The sequence below is a fragment of the Ceratotherium simum genome, chromosome 7, assembly GCF_057802395.1.
Source record: "Ceratotherium simum simum isolate JZ-2026a chromosome 7, ASM5780239v1, whole genome shotgun sequence".
Taxonomy (NCBI): domain Eukaryota; kingdom Metazoa; phylum Chordata; class Mammalia; order Perissodactyla; family Rhinocerotidae; genus Ceratotherium; species Ceratotherium simum.
The window spans coordinates 8,691,037-8,711,675 of NC_141906.1; the positions used below are offsets into that span (position 1 = coordinate 8,691,037).

Genomic DNA, 20,639 nt, shown 5'->3' on the forward strand with positions numbered 1-20,639 from the left:
GCATCGCGCAGGTGGCTCCGGGAACTCGCGCTAGGATACCCGACACTTACGTTCCCTTCCCCCAAGAGCTTCTTCAATATCGGCGGCGAAAGTGAAACTGTCACGCCGCTTCCCCACTTTAAATTTCCCAGAGTCGGGATACCCGGATTAAAGACGCTGTCGGATTGACAGGGACTTTGACCAATAGCATTGCAGAGAGGCGTACCATTTCACGGACGCTCCAATCGGCACGCAGAGAGTCGCCGTCTCCCAGGTGAAGGCGGAAGTAAGCCGTGGCGCGCCCTATGGAGTCGCTCCTGCAGCACCTGGAGCGCTTCTCGGAGGTGCTGGCCGTCTCCCGCACGCCGCACGTCAGCACCTGGGACCCCGCGACCGTGCGCAGGGCCCTGCAGTGGGCTCGCTACCTGCGCCACGTCCACAGGCGCTTTGGCCGCCATGCCCGCATTCGCATGGCTCTGGAGCGGCGGCTGCAGAAGCAGTGGAGGCAGGAGGGCGGCTCTGGGCCGGCGGCGGCCCCGGGGCTGACGAACTTCCAGGCCTTGGGGCGCTGCGACGTCCTCCTGTCCTTGCGCCTGCTGCAGAACCGGGCCCTCGGGGAGGCCGCCTGCCACTCCCTGCTGCAGCAGCTCTTTCCCGGCCCCGGCGTCCCGGGCGCCGACGAGGACACGCTGCAAGGCCGCCTGGCCCGCCTGGCCCGCCGCCGGTCGGCCGTCCACATGCTGCGCCTCTGCGGCTCCAGGGAGAGCCCGGTCCTGCAGGAGGACGCCCTGATGAAGACGCAGGCGGAGCTGCTGCTGGCGCGCCTGCGGGAGGAAGGCCGGGCCGCGGCCGCGGGCCCCGGCGGGCTGCTCAGCAGCCTGTGGGAGCGCGTGCCCCACGACAACTTCCTGAAGGTGGTGGCGGCCGCGCTGCTGCTGCCGCCGTCGAGCCCCCGGCCCCGGGGAGAGGAGCTGGAGCCCGGCACCCCCAGCACGGCCGGAGAGGGGCGTCCCGAGCTGGTCCGCTGGCTTCTGGGCAGGTCGGACATCATGGCCGCCTTCTGCCGCCGCCTCCCCGCCGGCGTGTTAGCTTCCGTGGCAGGCCGCCACCCGGAGCTCTCCCGGGGCTACCTGGGCCTCCTCACGGACTGGGGGCGCCAGCTGCGCTACGACCTGCAGCAGGGCGTCTGGGTTGGAGCAGAGCCCCAAGGCGTGCCCTGGGAGGAGTTGTACGGCAGGTTTCAAAGCCTCTGTCGGGCCCCTCCTCCTCTGAAGGATGAAGTCCTAACTGCGCTGGAGTCCTGGAAGGCCCAGGATGGAGGTTTCCAAGTCCGTGGTCTCAGCGTGTGGACAGACCTGTTGTTAGCTCTTGGGAGTGGTACATGACATTGCATTTGGGAAACGACGAGTTTTAGGTCTCCGCCCAGGCCCCAGTTCCCTATGGGCCACGTTCTGTTATTGATTATTCGAATATACGGTTTACAAAATTAAAATTCCGGTGTTCTCACCACATCTCCTATACTTTCATGTGTCCAAAAATTATTTTAGGTGCTAATTTACAAGAGGTGTAATATTTACAATTATAAATACGTAAAGTGACTGGCTTGTAGTGCCATGGATTTTCTGGATAGAGGAGGTGACATTGGAAGTTATCCTACTTAAAGCCATGGAATCAACAATAGTTTGCTTTTTTAGAAGATCGTTTCTAAGAATGCCAAAAAGATAACGTACTTTTTAAAGAAAAAGCAGCTTTAAAGTGACAGACAAGACTTTTTTCTATCAGTATGGTTTACTTTTGTAGGGTTCTTTTCCCCCCAGGTAATGAAGAGTTTTCTTTAACTACAACAATGAGTTGTCAGAAATGTTGATTTGAAAAGCTAACTGGCTTATTTGGAGTTTAAACCCTAGACTTTGGCCTGGTTAACCTAATGTCCTAACCAATTAACCAGCCTCAACATGTATTAAAATTGTGTTGTTCAGAAAGTTTGTTTCTCATTTCTTCAGCTTAACTGCTCTGAGATGGAAATACCAAACAGTACTTTAAAGCATTGACTTAAGGACAAGAAAAAAAATTGTTCAAAGTATAGTAAATACAAATATATGCCTTTGGATATTAATTCAGTATTTGATGATATAAGAATCAAAACTTCTGAATTAGAAGACACAGATTTCAGTGCTGCTTCTGCCATTAGCTAGGTTAATAAATCACAACCTTGATGTTGTAGTTGCCTCATATGTTAAATGAAGTGTTTAGACTAGAATAGTTAAATTCTCTAATTTCCCCTTGGTGGCTGCCCTATGGGGACAGCTTAGAATATTTGTTTAGTGTGTATAGGAATCTAATTTTGTGACTTTACCCAGGTGCTCCACAACTGGCACAGTGTCACCAAACTTAAGAAAAATTTATTAAGAAAATTGATTCATTTTTGTTAGTGGGTTATAACTTTCCCTTCATCAAGATATTTTTGTCCGTATCCCAGTTAGTTGGTAGCAAAAATCTTTGGAAAACATTGACATTCAGAAAGTTCATTTCTAATTCCAGAAATGAAATTAGAGCAAAAGAAGTTGTATAATCTTGTACAATTTTTTATTCTATAGTAGAACTTGGAATAAGCTACTGTTCCGCTAGCAAGTCCATTTTTCTAGAATGTCCTGGGTTAACACTAACAGGTTCTTGTTTCCTGTGGTCCGATTCCTTTTTCTAGCTCAACAACATTTGCCATTAATGCAAGAAGAAAGGCAATTCCTTCTGTCAGTTACATGAAAGTCTTTTTTCAGGAAACATAACCCAATGAAGAGTTCTACCTGGCCAAGTCCTAATATTGGCCCATAACCCTAAGCTTTAGTTTTAGAGAATGACAGTTTGTAAGCTTATTCCCCTATTTCTGCAGCTACATGGCACACTCTAAGACAAAAGGATAAAAATTGATCTTGGTAAAGAAAATTTTAAAATACATTTTTATACTTACCATATCTTATTTTAGGCTCCATGCTATGTTCAGTACATAGATAATCTTATTTAATCCTCACACCAAGACTGTTCTTATAAATCAGGATATAGGCTAAAAGAGATTAGGTACAATGCTCAAGGGCATGCAGGAAATAAGCAACATGACAGCAGAAGCTGTATCTTGTTTTTTTCCCCCAGAGCCTAGGGCAGCGCCTGGCATGTGGTAGGTACTCCAAATGTTTGAATAAATGAAGCCAGGGTTAGAACCTTAATCTATATTCTTTATCTTGTTTTAAACAAAATTAAAGGCTTAAAAGATGCTGTTGACTATAGTAATAATCTTACTGCTCTAGGAATCTATGTCTAGGAAGAAAAAGTGAGAGGAATGAATGGGAAATTGAATAAAAAATTGAAGCTTCTCATGAGCCAGCAGATAAAATGACTGCACGTCTGTTGTTTCCTGTTAGAATATTTGAGGACAAATATCTCAATGCTCTCTTAGAACTACTCTTGGGCTTGTTGTATATTTACTGAGTATGTTAGAATATTTCAAAACTAAATGCTGTTGTGTCTGTGATGGCTGTTTATTAAGGTTCTGATGCTAGTGGAAGATGTGAAAGATTTGGCATTTAGTGAATAAATAAGGCTTTGCATTTGTATGGTGTCATATAGTTTACAAAATTCTATAATTAAATCATCTTAGCAGAACCTCTTAATATATCTGTAAGACAGGGCCATGTGCTGTGAGCGTCAAATTTTATTAATCAAGGAACTGAGACTTAGGGTAGTGATTTGTCCAACATTGTACGGCTCTTCGGTGGTAAAGTCAACAAGGATCTGGATCTTTTCTAACTTAAATTTGCCGCACAAAATTTTTTTAGGGAGGTAGATTGGTGATTTGAAAACTAATTGAATTAAAAGGTCTGTATCATCATCTTATACTCTAACACAGGGCCCAGCACATGAGATGCATTACACTTGTTGAATATTGTATAAATTTGGGTTATTATTTACTGCTGTAACTTTTACCAAGTCATTTCACTCTCTGAATCAGAGTTTATTCATCTATAAAATGGAAAAATTCCACCATTTCTAACAACTTAGCATAATTAAAGAATAAAATGAAATATGAAATGAAAATCTGAAATATGAATATGAAAATTATGTCAGAAGTTATAAACAGGCAGATTCACTTATTTTCTCTTCTTTAAATTGATAAACATATAAATAAATGTATGTAAAATATGATCTACACTTAATCCATTAGTGTTTATGAAAAGCAACCATACATGAAGGTATAATAAGAACTAAGAAACAGACTCATCATCAAGAATTGACCATTAAAATAAATTTAAAAATAAAACAAGGTTGGAAGTTTAATATTTTAAATACACTTTATGGGATAAATAATACAATAACAATATTAAAGGGATATCCTGTCACCTTAGCACTATTTTTGTTTTTGTGTATTCTTTTCCGTCTTTTGGTCATATGTCTGCTATTTCCATAGCTGTAGTAAATGTACATGCTATTTCTAGATTTTATAAAGTTATCAAATATTTTCAGGTTTAGACTTTAAAAATAAAGAAAAATGTGCACCTATTATAGAAAAAGTCCTCAATAAATGCTGGTTGAATGCTTTTCCTCTATGTAATGAGATGAAAATGTTGAGGTCTTTTCCCACATTTACTATGTTAACTTTTCTAATGATAATTTGCCATTCCATTTCTGGGATACTCAGCTTAGTCAAATGTATTAACTTTTTAATATTCTGTTCAATTCAGTTTATATTTTGTTTAGATTTTTGATTCTGAGTTCATGAGTGAGATTGGCCTGTCACTTTTATTCTTACATTTCTTTTGTTTAAAATTAATGCCAAGATTATATTGGCCATATAGAATGAATTAGGGACTATTCCTCTTTTTCCTGTTCTCTGTAAGAGTTTTATAAAATTGGAATGATCAGTTCCTTGCAAGTTTTATAGAATTATTCTTAAATACAATCTGAGCCTAATTTTTTTTTAATTGAATGACTTAATTACAATTTCAATTTCTTTAGTGGTTATAAGAGCTGTTCACACTTTCTATTTCTTCTTAAGTCATATTTAATAAGTTATATTTATCTAAAAATTTATTTCATCTAAGCTTTTAAATTTATTGGAACAAAGTTGTTTCTTACCTTTTTTATCACTAATATTTTCTTACCTTTTTTATCACTAGTGTATCTGTAGTTCTGTTTCATTTTTATTCCTATTTTTCCTTATGCCTTATTTCCTTATTTCCTGTCTTTGCTTTTTCTTGATTTGTGTTCCCGGATGTTGTCTACTACATAATTTTTCCCAGTGAACTAACACTTTGTTATATAATTTTATTCTATTTCAAAAATTTATGCTCTTATTTTATCTATTTTCTTCTTTGCTTTTATTCTGCTGTTCTTTCCTCACTGCTTAAGCAAGGACATTTGGTTCATTTGTAACTTTTCTCTTTTTTTATTGTATTAGCATTTAAATTGTCTTCTAAATTCTGCTTTCACTGCAAGTCTCATGTTTTGATTTGTAACATTTTCCTTATCATTCAGTTCTAAGTATTTATGTTTTAGTTTCCACAATGATTTCTTCTCTAATCTATGAATTTAGAATCATTTTTAAAATTCCTCAATGAATAAAGATTTTTTAAAAATTATCTTTTTGTTATTCTTTTCCAAATTAATTTGATTTTGGTCAGAAAATGTAGTTTATATTATGCTGAATCTTTGATATTTATTGAGACTCAGTTTATTGTCCAAATAAGTGGTCAGTTTTTGTATATGGACTACATGTACTTGAAAAGAATGTGTTTTCTCTAATTTTGGGACATAGAATTCTATGTATGTTTTTAAAATTAACTTTGTTAACATTTTGTTCAATTGTTCTGCATATTTACTAATTTTTTTCTATTTGTCCTATCAAGTGAGGGAGCAGTGTTCAAATTCCCCACTATGATCTTGGTTCAAGAAATTTTATCAATTATTGTTTTATGTATTTTGAGCAATTTTATGACATGCAAAGAAGTAGAATTGTTATATCATCTTAATGAGTTAAACCTTCTATTCTGTAGTGACCACCTTTCTGCTTTAAAGTCTGTTTTTTCTGTTATTGTTTCATTGTTAATGTGATTGGATTTTTTTCTGCTACCCTGCTTCGTGCTTTCTATTTGTCTTGATTTTTCTGTTTCATTTCTCTGTCAGCTCTTTTTGGTTGACTGAAGTTTTGTTTGTTTGTCTCATTCCATTTCTCCCTCTACCACTTGGGATGCTATATTCTATGCCTATGCTTTTACTCTTAAAACTTTTACCACTTTTAATTTGAAAATATCTAAAATTAGTCAATATCTTAATCTTCCTTCCTAACCATACAGTGGACCTTCAGATTAACCCTGGTCTCATCTCCCAACTCACAAGTTATTAATTTATCCAGTGTTTCAATTTTGTTCTTTTCAAGGAAAAATCCAACAAATTAGAACACCGTATTTAATATTTTATACAGACAAGTGCATTTTGATTTGCCTACATGTTTAAAAATTTTCTTTCCCATTGCATCTCAGACATTTCCTCTGGGATCAATTTCCTTATTGTTTTTTTAGAAATTCTCTTGATGGTAAACTTTTTCAGTTTTATCTGAAAATATCTTTATCTTGTCAATGTTCTTGGAAGATAATTTTGCTGTGTATGTGATTCTAGGTTAACATGTTAACGATAATGCTTTTCTGTTTTCCACTGTTGATATTAAAAAAGCTGTTGTCAGTCTATTTGTAGTTTTTTTCTAAGTGATCTCTTTCTGGTTTCTTTTAAGATAGTTCTTCCTAGGGGCTGGCTTATGGCCTAGTAGTTAAGTTTGCACTCTTTGGCAGCTTGGGTTCATGGGTTCAGATCCCAGGCTTGGACATACGCCACTCATCAGCCATGCTGTGGTGGCTACCCACATACAAAATAGAGGAAGATTGGCAATAGATGTTAGCTCAGGGTGAATCTTCCTCAGCAAAGAAAAAAGATATTTCTTCCTTCAGTAAATGCAGTCACTACGACATATCTACTTGTGGATTTCTCTGTTTTTCTTGCTTGTTATGTGTTGTGTTTCATTTATCTATGGATTTGTGTTTTTCTCTGGTCATTTTTTCTTTCAGTGTTTCTTTTCCTCCACTTTTTCTAATCTCTCTTGTGACTGATTAGGCCTATATTGGATCTTCTCATACTACCCTTATATCCTATAACCTCTCTTTCATAGTTCTTAACTCCTATCACTCTATGGTGGTGTGGAAACTGCTGTTATCTCCAAGGGTCCATCTCCCTGTCTTCATCTTAGTAATAATATCTCACCCCCAAGTTTCAGCTAGAAATGGCCACCCAACTAGAGGGTAAATTTCCCAATTTCTCTTGCAGTTACACGTGGCCATACACTAGGTTTTGACCACTTGTATATAAGCAAAATTGATATGCACAACTTAGGATTCACACCCTAGAAATATGAAACCATTTGCCCTAATGCTGTTTCTCCCATCAAATAGGCTGTAAAGTCAGTGTGGTGCTAGTGAGCTGCCTTGAATCCTATGGCCCAGGAGGACTGGAACAGTTGCTGTAGACAAAGATGAACCTGCATGCTCAGCATGGCAGAACAGAGTCCGCTCACCCAGCTTGTCTTGTTATATGGGAGACAGTACACTTCTCTCTTTTCCAGATAACTGTTTTGGGGTGTCGTCCCACTGACTTCGCCTACATCTTTTGTAGTAGTAGTACATTCTTGTTAATTGCACCTGATATCTGATATTTAATCCATCCATTGAGTTTTAAATTTCAACATTTTTTTCCTAAATGTTTTATTTGGCTTCCCCCCTCCACACACACACCATCCAAATCTGCCTGATCATTTTTGATAATCTCATATTCATACTTATTTTTTGTCATTCTATTTTTATTTTTTTAAGATTATTTTATATTCTGTAGTCATAATTTCAAAACCTGAAGTCCGTGGGGATCTGAACCTGGTTGTTGTTTTTGTGATTCTCACTCATGGTGATTTATTTCTTTATATGTCTTGTGATTTCTTATTGTGAGTCCACATTTATTTGATTTCAGTCTATGGAAACCTAGGAATCTAAATCGGGTATTCTTTCCCCATGAGGGCACTTTCAATTGCTTCTCTCAGAACCAGTGAACACCTCTAACCTAGGGCCACATTGACAAGGTTCCTGGCTTAACACAAGCATTTTGGCTTTAGTTTCCCTACCTCGTGTCTTGCTCAAAGCATAGTTTCCAAATCATTTTTGCATGCTGCTCACATCTCCCTGCTTTTAGAGATATATATGTTTGGTGAGGTGGTGAGGGGGTGGAGAGAGATGGCCTGGAAATTTTCTTTATTTCTGGAAATTCCAACAAAGTATTAGAAGCATGTTTTATTGAGAATCTAAACGTAGCAACTGGCCCTCCTGAAGATATAGCCATGGCTTTGCCAGAAGTGGAAGTCCTCATTTTTCCCTTTAACTCACACCAACCTAACTTCTGCCCTCAACACTCCTCTGAAATAAGTCTCGTCAAGGTCACTGATCGTCTCCATGATGCCAAGTTCAAAGGACACTTTTCTGGTAACAAGCTACTTGACCTCTCAGCAGCATTAGACATTTTGGCCACTCCCTTCTTTTTGAAACTAGACTTGAAATTCTGTTCTCATACTTATGGGATACACTCTGTCCTGGTTTCCTCTTATATTTCTAGCTGCTTTTTCTCAGTCTGGTTTTCTGGCTCCTCCTCCCCTAATTAGCCTTTCCCAGGATTTTTCAGAGTTTAATAGTCTGCTTCCTCTTGTGTACACTCTCATCCCATGTGATCTCATCCATTTCCATGGCTTTAAATGCTACCTATGTGCTGTCAGTTGCACAATTTATATCTCCAGCCCGGAGCTGTCATAGAGCTTCATGACTAATATCCCCACTTGAATGTTTCACAAGTCTCTCAAACCAAACATATCCAAAGCAGAATTCTTAATATCCCCACAAAAGCCTGCCTATCCCCATGGATTTCTCAGAAAATAGGCAGAAACCTGGGACTTATCCTTGAATTCTTCCTCTCTTCTAACCCTCAAATTCATTCCATCAACATATTTCCCTTATCTTCATTTCTACTCATCACCCTGGTATACATGATGTGACCATAAATTCTTGTTTGCTCAGGACAGATTTGGATAATGCCTGTCGTCCTGACATAATTACTACACGCCTCCCCTTTTATTCTCTAAAGTGTTGGGCTGATAATTTATATGGTCACCTAGTCCCGGCCATCATAGCACTGCCAGATCACTGCAATTAGCTCATTTCTCTGCTTTCTTGACTGCACCTCTACAATCCATACTCCACCTAACAGCTCAAGGTGGACTCTCAGTCACAGTCACTGAGAAGTTGGAAGAAAGAGAACTTAGGCAGACTCTTACCACTACATCTATCTTTACTAGCATCTCTACCCACATACTTCACCTTCTCTTTGTTTTCAGAGATAAGCTATTCTATATTAAGCCACTTTCTATTCACTCCAGAAATACAGGAATTCTTTCAGTTCTTGGAATAGGCTGAGCTTTTTCCTGTCTTAGGACCTTTGCTTACATTGTTCCTTCAGCCAAGAATGTTCTCAGGTCTGCCACTTCTCAGCTTAATTTCATTCTCTCACCATAATGCCTCTATCTAAATATGTCTCACCCTATTATTTTTCCTCCAGACCATTCATTTCCTATTAATTATAGTGGTAGTGTTTGTCTCCACTAACGTATTAGCTCAGTGAGGACAGGACTGCCTCTGTTTTGCTTGAAAGTCCAAGCCTTCACACTATGACTGACATATGTTAAGTAGTTGACAACTGTTCATGAATGCATAGGAACGGAGTAGACGTTGGATTAGAGCGTCACCCTTTGGGTCATATCTTTAAGAAACAGAAGTCATTTTAGTAGTGGCTACAAGGAGTAGAAATCCAAATGAAACGAGTGGGGGCCCCAATATATAGTAACATCTTGAAGCTACAACCAAACAATCTGAAAAATCTTCCAAAGCTGTTTTGTTGCATTTGAGTTGGATCAACATTCATCAATGTCAAGATTGAGTTGCTGTGGTAAAATTACCCAGTTTTAGTTGATCTTTATAGCTCTTTTATACATTTTGTGAGCTCTGAAACAGTATACTGAAGCTCTAAAGTAGTAACCAGTTATAAATAGAATGGCCCATCTTCCCTAGCAAATTGTGGATATCAGGTATTCATATTAACATAAATTGGTTAATGTAAATGCTCTAGGAAGGAACCATTGATTTCTCCCGGGAATTAATTGGAAATGATCAATCACTATATTAGAAGTGTGGCAGGGGCATCACTTATCAGATGCTAATTGTCATAGTGGGCTAAGAATGCCCTTTTTGCTTAGAAATATGGTGGCCTGGAGGGAAACTAGCTTGAATAATTACAATAATTAATGTGTATACAACTGTCTCTTGAAGCTTCATTACTCTTAATATTGGGTAAAGGTTTGAGTTTGAAATTGGTTACAGTATTTTAAAGTCTTTTTGTGGTTTTATCTTTTTATCTCATGAATGATCAGGACTTAAATCCTGTATTAGTAATTTTTTATATGCAGTAATTCAGAAGTATAAGCATAGGGATATAAATGTGAATAATGAGTTTATATATTATATTTATACATATAATACAAGTAGTATTGTCACATTCTGAATGAGGTCCATGATAATCTCAGTGTTAGGGATATATTTGAAATTTGTATTTGAAATTTGCATTTTACACATCAGTATTTAACATAAATTTATTCTAAAGGCAAATTTATTTATTTATCGTTACAAATAAAGCCTCTTTATATATAACCTTTCAGTTTTATATGTGTTGCAAACTTTTACTCATTTATTCAATAAGCATTTGATCACCTACTTATATGTCAGACTATGATTTATTGTGCTAAAAATTATTACAAACCAACTTATTTAGCTTAGATATTTTTATGTTATGAACCGAATTTCTTATTTCTTAAAATAAAATACATCTGGAAAGCAATATGTGAGGTATAGACATATGTGTAGATCAATATTGGATATTTTACCCTCCATAATTGTTCAAATCTCTATGGAATAGCTGTTGAAATATTCATTATTATACCAAGCTTCTGACACAATATCAATACTGATTGGGTAAGATATTCTGTTTGAGGCTGTGCATATATTTATGAACATTGACAATATACCAAAAATGAAATAAGAAAATAGCACACTGTTAGCTTTTGCTGAATATAGATAGACAAGAATGGGTAAAAGTTCTTTGCTAATCTCAGACACATTAGGTACGTTAAAAATGTTAACTGAATTTGAATCCACAATGGATCTTAAGATCAAATTTCAAATAATCTATCACTAATAAATTGACTATCAAAATGCAGAAAACAAAAAACAACGCAGATTATAAATTATTTTATAGTCTCTTCTAGAGATAAAGAGATCTCATAATTTTGTAATAAATATTCTGGGCAGAAAGGGAGTATCTTTTCCAATCTTGTATTTTAAAAAAATCATGTTCACAATCTTTGATGATTTTCAAAAATATTCAGTAGTTTCCATAAACATTAATAGCTAAGAGTGGGGATGAGGTTGGAGGTACACATTCTCTGGTCTGTTTTTCCAATAATTGCAAAAACATGTGTTCTTGACACGATTGGTTTGAAATTGCTGTTGGAAACGTAAAATAAATTACCAGTGACTAACAAGAGCAATTTACAGAAGATACATGATCTAGTCCACTAGTCAGCAGGCATAGGTTGCACATGGAATTACTATAGTAACCAAAACTAATCAAGAGCAGGCACCATTTTCTAATTACAGCTGGGAGCCCTGGACCTTGTGCACTGCACCAGTAAATTGGCCCCAGTAGATGCAAAATGATTTCACTGTTTGTCATTATAGACATTTGCTAAGGCAGGATATTTAAAAGAACATGGTTTCTGCAATTTGTTAAACGTATTATACCCATTTTTATAGTCTAGTTCTGTGAATGGAATATTATAATTACTAGTATAATATTACAATTGAAGGGCATTTATAATTCCATTTAAGAGTTAAAGAAGATTTAAAAAAGCAATGATTTTTTTTTTATAGTAAGTAACTAAAGTGTAACTAAGGAGACAAAAAGTGGGAAATAAATGAAAAACCTTGTTAAATGGCTTTCTTTTATGACTGATTTTTATCATATAGCACTATCTCTGGACAACCTTGGATAAATTCTTTCATTGCTCTAAGCTTCCATGTTCTCAATTATACAATTTGGAGAATAATAACTGCATCTTCCTTTAGTAAAACAATTAAGAGCATGAATATTCAAGAAATTCTTTTAGTCACTCTTTTAGTGTAGGTCTATTGGTGTCACATTCTCCTAATTTCCTTCATCTGTGAATGTCTTGACTTCCCGTTTATTCCTGAAGGATAATTTAACCAGATATAGAATTTGAGGCTAACTTGCCTTTTCTTTGAGCATTTGAAAATGTGGCATTTCCTTCTGGCATCCACGGTTTATGATGATAAATCTGTCATTTGAATAGTTTTTCCCCTATAGGTAAAATGTCATTTCTCTCTTTCTGCTTTCTGATTTTTTTCTTTGTCTATAGTTTTTAGAAGTTTGATTATGGTGTATCTTGGTGTGGATTTCTTTGGGTTTATCCCATTTGGAATGTGCTCAGCTTCTTGAATCCTCCACAATCTGAATTTGAATCCAGAATGGATGTTAAGATCAAATTTCAAATAATCTATCACTAATAAATTGACCTTCCATCCAGACTTTAGTTTCGGCAGTCCATACCTCAGCTGATACTAGTGGTTCTCGATGTATCCCCCTGCCACTTCATTAGGCATACAGCCTCTCAGTTCTCGGGTATGTAAATAATTTCCATACCTTGTCAATGTCCTATGGAAGCTAACTAAAATTCAAGGGGAGAGAGATGAGGAATCTGAAGCCATTAGTCTTTTGGGAACTGCCATGCTTACGAGACGGCATGGGTGCACTCTGCATGACTGTCTCAACTCTGTCTCCAGAGTTTCAGATGGGAAGTCATGTAAAAGCTCTCAAGCTCCTTCTGCTTTTGTTTAGCCAAACCTGTCAAGGGTTTCCTATGATTTCTCTAGGGTTTTGACTCAAAGAGGAGGTAAAGTTGGAAGCAGACTTCCACACTCACATCTAAACTCTTTCCCAAATCCTTTCCAAACTCCTGTGCCTGTCTCAGAAATAATTTGAATCTCTTTTCTATAGGAAAACTGGTCTAATGGCATCATGTAATCTTCCCTCATAATGTGGTTCATTGTATAATCCTGTGGTCTGAGTCTTCCATATATGTGCTCTTAACATGCACAACTAGGTTTTCAGAATTCAAAAGCAGACAGACAACCGCAATAAAACTTTTGAAAAACCTGTTTAGGATCCTATTGATATCATTGTATCCTCCCTCTCTCCAAGGAAATAAGGGTCTCTTACTCACTGGTGGAGGGGAGAAATGAAGCCACAAGGAATATTGGCTATCAAAATGTTATAATGTCATAGTAGGATAGAGTTAGGTCAAAAAACCCAACAAATAAAGAGGTTTTGGAGAGTGTCTTTTAAGAACAAAGGGAAAGCCAGTATAGATTTACCTTTAATTTTGATAGGGAGGGGAAGAGAAGAGAAAGAAAGCACAGTTATTCTTGGAACTGAGATTAAAAATGAGCATAGTTTACAACTTCTTGTGCCTCATGCATTCACCAATCACTTCTTTCTTAAAAGAGTAGCAATACTTCTAATGGAAATAGCAGTTTCTAGCTAAATGAACAAAGCATTGGAGTGATGGGTAGGGAGGAGTCCTGGGGCCTGCAGGAAGAGAGGTTAACATTTATGGAGCATCTCCTATTTGCCAGATACTTTGTTAGGCTTTTTACTTACATTATCTTATTTAGTCAACACAATAACCTTGCAAAATAAATGGCATTGTTATAAATGAGGAAATGGAAGTTCAGGGAACTTGTCCAAGGTCATTCAGTTAGTCAGTGAAAGAAAGAGAATTACAACTCGACGCTTTCCAAAACTTAGTTCTTTTCTCTGCTGCACTGATTTACAGCGTGTAGGCCATTGACCCAGGCTTCATAGGAAAACGTTTTTAGAGTCCTTGAATTCACATTTGCTTATATATATTCCTAATTCATGGATACTGATATAAGACTACTCAATGAAAGCATGCAGAAAGTCTGGACAGAGTTGCCCACGTTAGGCAGAAAGAAGATGAAAAGAAGTGGAATGGAAAATATGCAAACACACCACAACGGCAAGAAAGAAAGAAAAATAAGAGAGAGAAAAACAAAGAAAGACAGAAAGGAAGAAAGAGTTTGTTTAGCATATAATAAACAAGCCTGAAACTATTCTCGACGAAAACATAACTCAAAGGAAAGGGTAAAATTCTCCAGCTGTTCTTCATACTATAGAAAAACAGTGAGCTAAGGAATTCAGTGAAAAAAGAGCTCAAAGACAATGGATAGAAATGAAGAGAGATGTAAAACTAAAGAAACAAATTGTGACACAAACCTACTATTACAGAAATAATAAGTAATAATCTTATAAAACTTATAAAAAAGAGAATTTCAATTTACTGACACAGAGAAAGGTTTGAGATAATCCTAGTAATTATGAAAGGTGCATGAGAGATAAAAACATTAAGGAAATAATTGAGAAGATAAATGTGAAGGATAAACACAGTTTAACTGAAGGGTAATAAAGGGCATTAAAATGTCCTTGGAGTAGGACATTTTAATGGAACCGGCAAATGGAACAAATAAAAATATTCAAAAATATAATAGGAAAAAAAAACCCGAAATAAGAAAAAATCTAAACCTAAAGAATGAAAAGCCATATCATATTCTAGGAAAACTCAACAGCAAACAATCAAGTAGTATGTGCTGATTAAGTTACTGTACTTGAAGGATCAAGGCAGAAATTTTCAGAGGGCCAGATGGAAAAAATGAGTCAACTATGAAGAAAAAGAGCAGGTTGGCCTCAGATTTCCCCACAGCAAGGTTGAATGCCACAAGGAAAATAAGCAATATAAATGGTATTCTGATAGAGGGTGAAAAGGTTTGGTGGAAGAATATTAGGCTAGTCTTGATATTTTGTCAAGAAAAAGGTAGCAGGCAGAAATTCTTAATCACAAAAGAACTTAGGAAATTTAGTTAAAAAATTAAAAATAACATACTTGTATATGAGATCCAGCCAATTGAAAGACAAAAGGAGGAGCCTATGCAAAAATGAGTGCAACACTCATTTCCTGAAGAAAGTAAAGCAATGGCCCCCAAATCTGAGTCATGAATTTTATACTCAGCTATACTTCTTTTTAATAGTATGACAACAGTCATTCTCAAGGAGGCAAGATCTCATGCAAGAACTCAAGAAATGTTGCAGATATGAATCCTTTGTAAAGAAATATTTAAAAATAGAATTCAAACAAATGATAATTAATAAATTAAAGAGTACAAGCATGGCGTAAGACTGGTAAATATTGAATCTATTCAAATGTATATGAGTGTGTGTAAAGTATAATGCATGTTATAAATCTTGACCAAGTAACAAATATATAACTGATAAAAAATGGGAGATGGAGAGAAGGGAAGAGGGGGAAAGCAGAAAAGATAATTTCTCCATCTTTTGCGACAAAAAAGTCAATCAATACTGTCCTAAATTAAAATATGGCTTAACAAAAGTCTTCAACTCTTTCTTCTTGCTCCTAATCTTTTTTTCTTTCCTTATCTGCTACTTTGTTGTCTTCCAGGTCTAGTCTTAAAAATAGTGGCACCAGTAATTTGTCTATTGGCTTCCAGGTCTACTTTTCACTCTGTCCTTGCTTTGCTCTATAAATCGTGGAGCTAATCCCTATGAGCTATGTTTCCCAGACCTCCTTGCCCATAGACTTCCAATTGGGTTTAGCCAATGGAAATCACTGGCAGGGAGATTGATGGATGAGGAGAAGCCAATTTATGTCTTCCTCTCTCTCTCTTTCTGCTTTGGATACCATCTCTGGCAATAGCTATCTACGTGATTCCAACACCCAAAGAACAGCCTCCTGTGGGGGGAAGAGGGAGAATCTCCCCCTGCCCTTTTCCTTAAGGTTCTTATGGCTAGCCAAGTAATTAACAAGACAGGTTAGCAGGAGAAAATAATACCAAGTTGAATAACATGTATACATGGGAGAAAGCAGGGACACTGCACTTCTCAACACAATAGCAGAAATTCTCATCTTAAATACCATGTTCAGCCAACGACAAGGAGGATGTTGGGGGTGGGGGGAGTCAGTTACAGGAGATTACCACTAAAGCACAGTAAAGAAGAGTAAGGTTATTATGCAGGTTTAAGGCCTCATCTTCCACACTGATAAGCCTCTAGAAATGAGGCCATCCCCCCCTTTCCCAAAACAGAGAGGGAGATACCTTTACAAATGGAGATTTCCCTTATAAATGTAAATGTTTGTCTGGCAACTCCTTGCAGGGCCATCCAGAGAATGTGGCCAGAGAGACAGAACTTCCGATAAGATGGGCTTGTTGGTGCCTTTCCTATTGTAACATTTATCCTACGTTATCTTTACAGCCATCATGATAGAAGATCTGTTCCAGGAAGGAGCCACCATGTCAAATTCTTTAGGTAGTTAGTGGGGGAGGTCAAATGTCCCTCAGAGAAAACAATCAAGGTAAAGCTATAGATTTCAGGGTGACCAAATCTTGATCTCCCACACTCCATAGGCCCACCTCCCTCTGGGAAGCCCAGGCTCCTGAATTCTGATAAACCACTTCCTTCTTTGTTCCTGGAGGGTGGTGTGTCTTCTTGCTCTTTTTAGTGATTGCTTGGCTCTTTGTAACTATTTTAACTAGTTCTTCAATGTAAATTTCCTCTAATAAACCTTCTAATGGATCACCTGGCATGGGCTCTGTTTTCTTGATTAGACTCTGATAGTTATGTTTTTCCCATAGAGGGATCTTTAAGTCATTAATATCTCTTAACTATTTATTAGCAATTTTCTTAATTTATACTTCAGTGAGTTTTTCCGGTAAAACCAATTTTTGTAATGTTATTTTTGTCTATTTATGTACTTGCTTACTATCTACCTACTTAACTCCCTATCTGCACATCTATATAAATGTGGATCTGGATATAGGTATTAAGACACATAGACATAGACATAGATCTATGCATAGAAAAGTATCTGGCAGTTCAGCTGAATTTAACTATCATTATTTCTAAATATTGAGATAGGGTCTGATTTTCACTTTCTTATTTGCACTTTTGTTGAATTAAAGTAAGCATATATGATTTTTTTATATACAATAAAAGTGCCAAACATTTTCCTTAAGAATGATCTTTATGAATGCAGTTGAAGAGATAAGTCAATATAGCCACCATCTAATTGATTTGGTAACCACTACCCAGGTGACTAGACACATTAATTTTATACTCATCAACAGGACATTGATTTGATAAATTTTAAATGTGGATCTATAGACTCTTTGGAACTGATTTATGTCCTTTTTAGAATAATTGTGCAGCAATCAGATACATTTTCTCCCTGGACTACTAATATATGTCATAACAGTGGAAGGCACAAAGATGGGAGAAGCCAGAGAAAAGAGATAACTGGCTAAATGATAAAACAAAATATGTGCCTGTATGTTGCTATAAACAATTATATATAATTGACAACCAAACTTTTTGACCATTTATTTTTATTTATTTATTTTGCTAGAAGTTGTTTTCCTTTTTAAAAGGTTAGGAGGAAAGGCATACTTTGTTTATAATTAGATCTGTTAGTTGAAAATGATTTGTCTGTAACTTTGAGATGGAGGCACCAAACCAAGTTCCTTTCAAACATTCTTTTGAGTCAGGAAAGATTGATTGAAGGGTAGAGATAATTGTGACCTTTCTGCAACTGGAAATTGCAAACTATTGGCCTGTCTTCAAAGGTAACATATTGGCTAACATTATCTAATAGTCATCAAATAAATCTCTACCTTTTTTAATGTCCTAATTATGGATAAATACATAAAGACACACAGTGTTAAGATTAGAAGAAAGAAATAAAGGTGTGTAACAATTACTCAAATATCCTATTTTACATTAAATTGAATAAATAGAAATATGTTATGTTTTAAATATTCTATTCTGAAACTCTGGTGTGAATAAAAATATCTGCTTTACAATGGCTTCTTGGAGATATAATTTTGCATGGTGAATAATATAAACAATAACCCCATTACAGAATAACTGTCAAAAAATGGGCCCTAAAGAAAGGTGTTATTTAAGTGTTTGTCCCCATAACTGTTCCTTCAGGCTATTCCAAAGGAGGGCTACTGCTAAGCTTTAACTGAGTCCAGAAATTGCTAAAGGGGAATTTTTTTAAAAAATCACTGACAATACTGCCATTCATTCAGTTCATAACCAGTCCTCATTATTTTTTGTTTCTTTTTGTTTTTAATTTTTAACCCATACCATGTCAGAGAGAAATTAACAACTAAAATGAGTGACTTCTAGTTGACAAAGACTCTCTCCTCCATTAAACTTTAGTTAGGTTCCTCTGAACCCTCTTTTCAACTAACCCTCAGTGCTGGCCTCTGTCCAGTCCTGTCTTTGTCCTGCTCAGCCCAGTCTTAGCAGATAACCCCGCTAAGTCATCTCCCCACCCTTGATATTTGTTCACTCTCGATACCTGATCAAGTTTTCCTTACCCCACTTTTGATGTCTAAGTCCTTGGCCTGCCTCTAGCAAGAATTCTGTAAGGCCAGTCTAGCAAGAATCCCCCATCTCTGAGGTCTCCTGTTAGTAATTTTCCATCCACTAACCCCCACCCCCTACCCGACTCCCACCCCACCCCACCCCACCCTGCTTGCTGGCTATAAATCTCCAGCTGTCTTTGCTGTATCCAGAGCAGTGTTGAGCCAGATCTCTGTCCCTTAATGCAATACCCCTACTGTGGATAGTCTTCAATAAAGTATTCCTTACCATTTTAACGAGTATTGGAATAAATTTTCTCTTTAACAGAGTCATAATAGCAAGATAAATCAAACTTGAAGAAGTAGCTTTCCAGGGTTTTCTATATAATCTGAGTGTAGGTAGGAGAACATAGAAACAAGTATCATTCTTTCCACTTCAAAGTTCATAACCAATCACTGAACAGATGATTTGGTGAGAACTTGTAAAAGTATCTTGCCCAAATCATAAGTTTTGTCTACGGCATTTCCAAGAATATTAGCCTAGTAAACTTCACATAAAGGAAATAATCTTTGTTTTCATGACTTGTTGTTACTTTGTGCAACCACAAAGTAACCAGTGGCAGCCAGCAAGGATTCACTAAGAACAAGTCACGAAAACAAAGATTATTTCATTTACATGGAGTTCACTAGGCAAATATTCTTGGAAATCACATAGACAAAACTTATCATGATTTGGGCAAGATACTTGACAAAATACGTTGTGATATCTTTGTGTGCCAGATGAAGGAATATGAGCTGGGTGATTGTTGGTTGGATCCATTGATGTATGAAGTAGCCCTCCCTCCACCACCACCCTCTACACCCTCGATTTACTCTAATATCTGAGTCTATTTTATTTTCATCATGGTGCTTATCACTATTTGGGATTACTTGTTCATTTATTTGATTATTAATTTAACTTATTCTTCACAGCACCATGTAAGATAGGTGCCATTATCCTCTTGATTTTACAGATAAAGAAACTGGGGAATAGAAAGTTAAATAACTTAGTCAAGCTTATACATCTATGACTGCTGCATTGTACCACCTTCCCTAGCAGGGATTGAAGATGATGAGTTTTTATGCACACATGAGTGGCTGTTCATCACTCAAAAAGGCATACCAGACACCAGGCTTATGACCCCTAAAATCTCTTCTAAGCTCCACTCCATGGTAAGGATTCGCTGGGGAAATAAGCAGAGTGGAATAAGCTGTTTAGACTTATTTAGTCTTGGAGATCAGAGTAACTGGGGAAAATCTAAGACTAATGTTAAGTAATCATCATTCCACTACTTAAAAGGCAATTTCAATGTTCTAAACAAAATTCATGAAACAATTTAAATAGTTGACAAAATTTAGTGGCCTAATGGTGCTAATATAGAAATAGAGATGTTCCAAAAGGCATCCAATTAAGATATATTTTATATATAAGTTTGAGAGGCTACTTCTCTGCAGACAGTTGCAAACATGAAGTTAGAACTTAAAGAGTTATAAATAGATATATAGCATTTGACATGAATAGCATTAAGGATGACGGCCACGAGACTTGATTAGCTCTAACAAAGTTGGCATAAAATCCATCCTTGGGCTTGGGCTTTTTGTCTTCAGCACTTTATATGCTGAGTTATGATGGAAGGGGAACAACATTAGCCACCCCCAGATGTATATCTTTAAGATGAAGATTATTTTAAGCAGATTATTTTTAAGAAACAGAAGACTCAGAAAATTTTTCTTGTTACCTCCCTCTTAACTGCCTAAAAGAATTTAGGTAAATGGTCTGTAACAGGAACAGAGCTATCACCAGAGATATCTACAAAGAATATGGGCTAAGTGTGGTAGGGGAGACTCAGCAGGACCTAGAGATCCGAGTCCTCTCCACGTCCCATTGTCTCTGCATGGCATGGC

The 20,639-nt window shown here is 37.1% G+C and overlaps 1 protein-coding gene across 1 annotated transcript; it reads left to right on the forward strand.

Moving 5' to 3' along the window:
- Nucleotides 1–252: 252 nt before the first annotated feature.
- On the forward strand, nt 253–3,585 carry FANCF (FA complementation group F). Its single transcript, XM_004443958.3, is given in 2 exon segments — nt 253–1,358; nt 1,360–3,585. Coding segments are annotated over 2 exon segments (1,155 nt in total). The 5' UTR covers nt 253–284; the 3' UTR covers nt 1,441–3,585.
- The last annotated feature ends 17,054 nt before the right edge of the window (nt 3,586–20,639 follow it).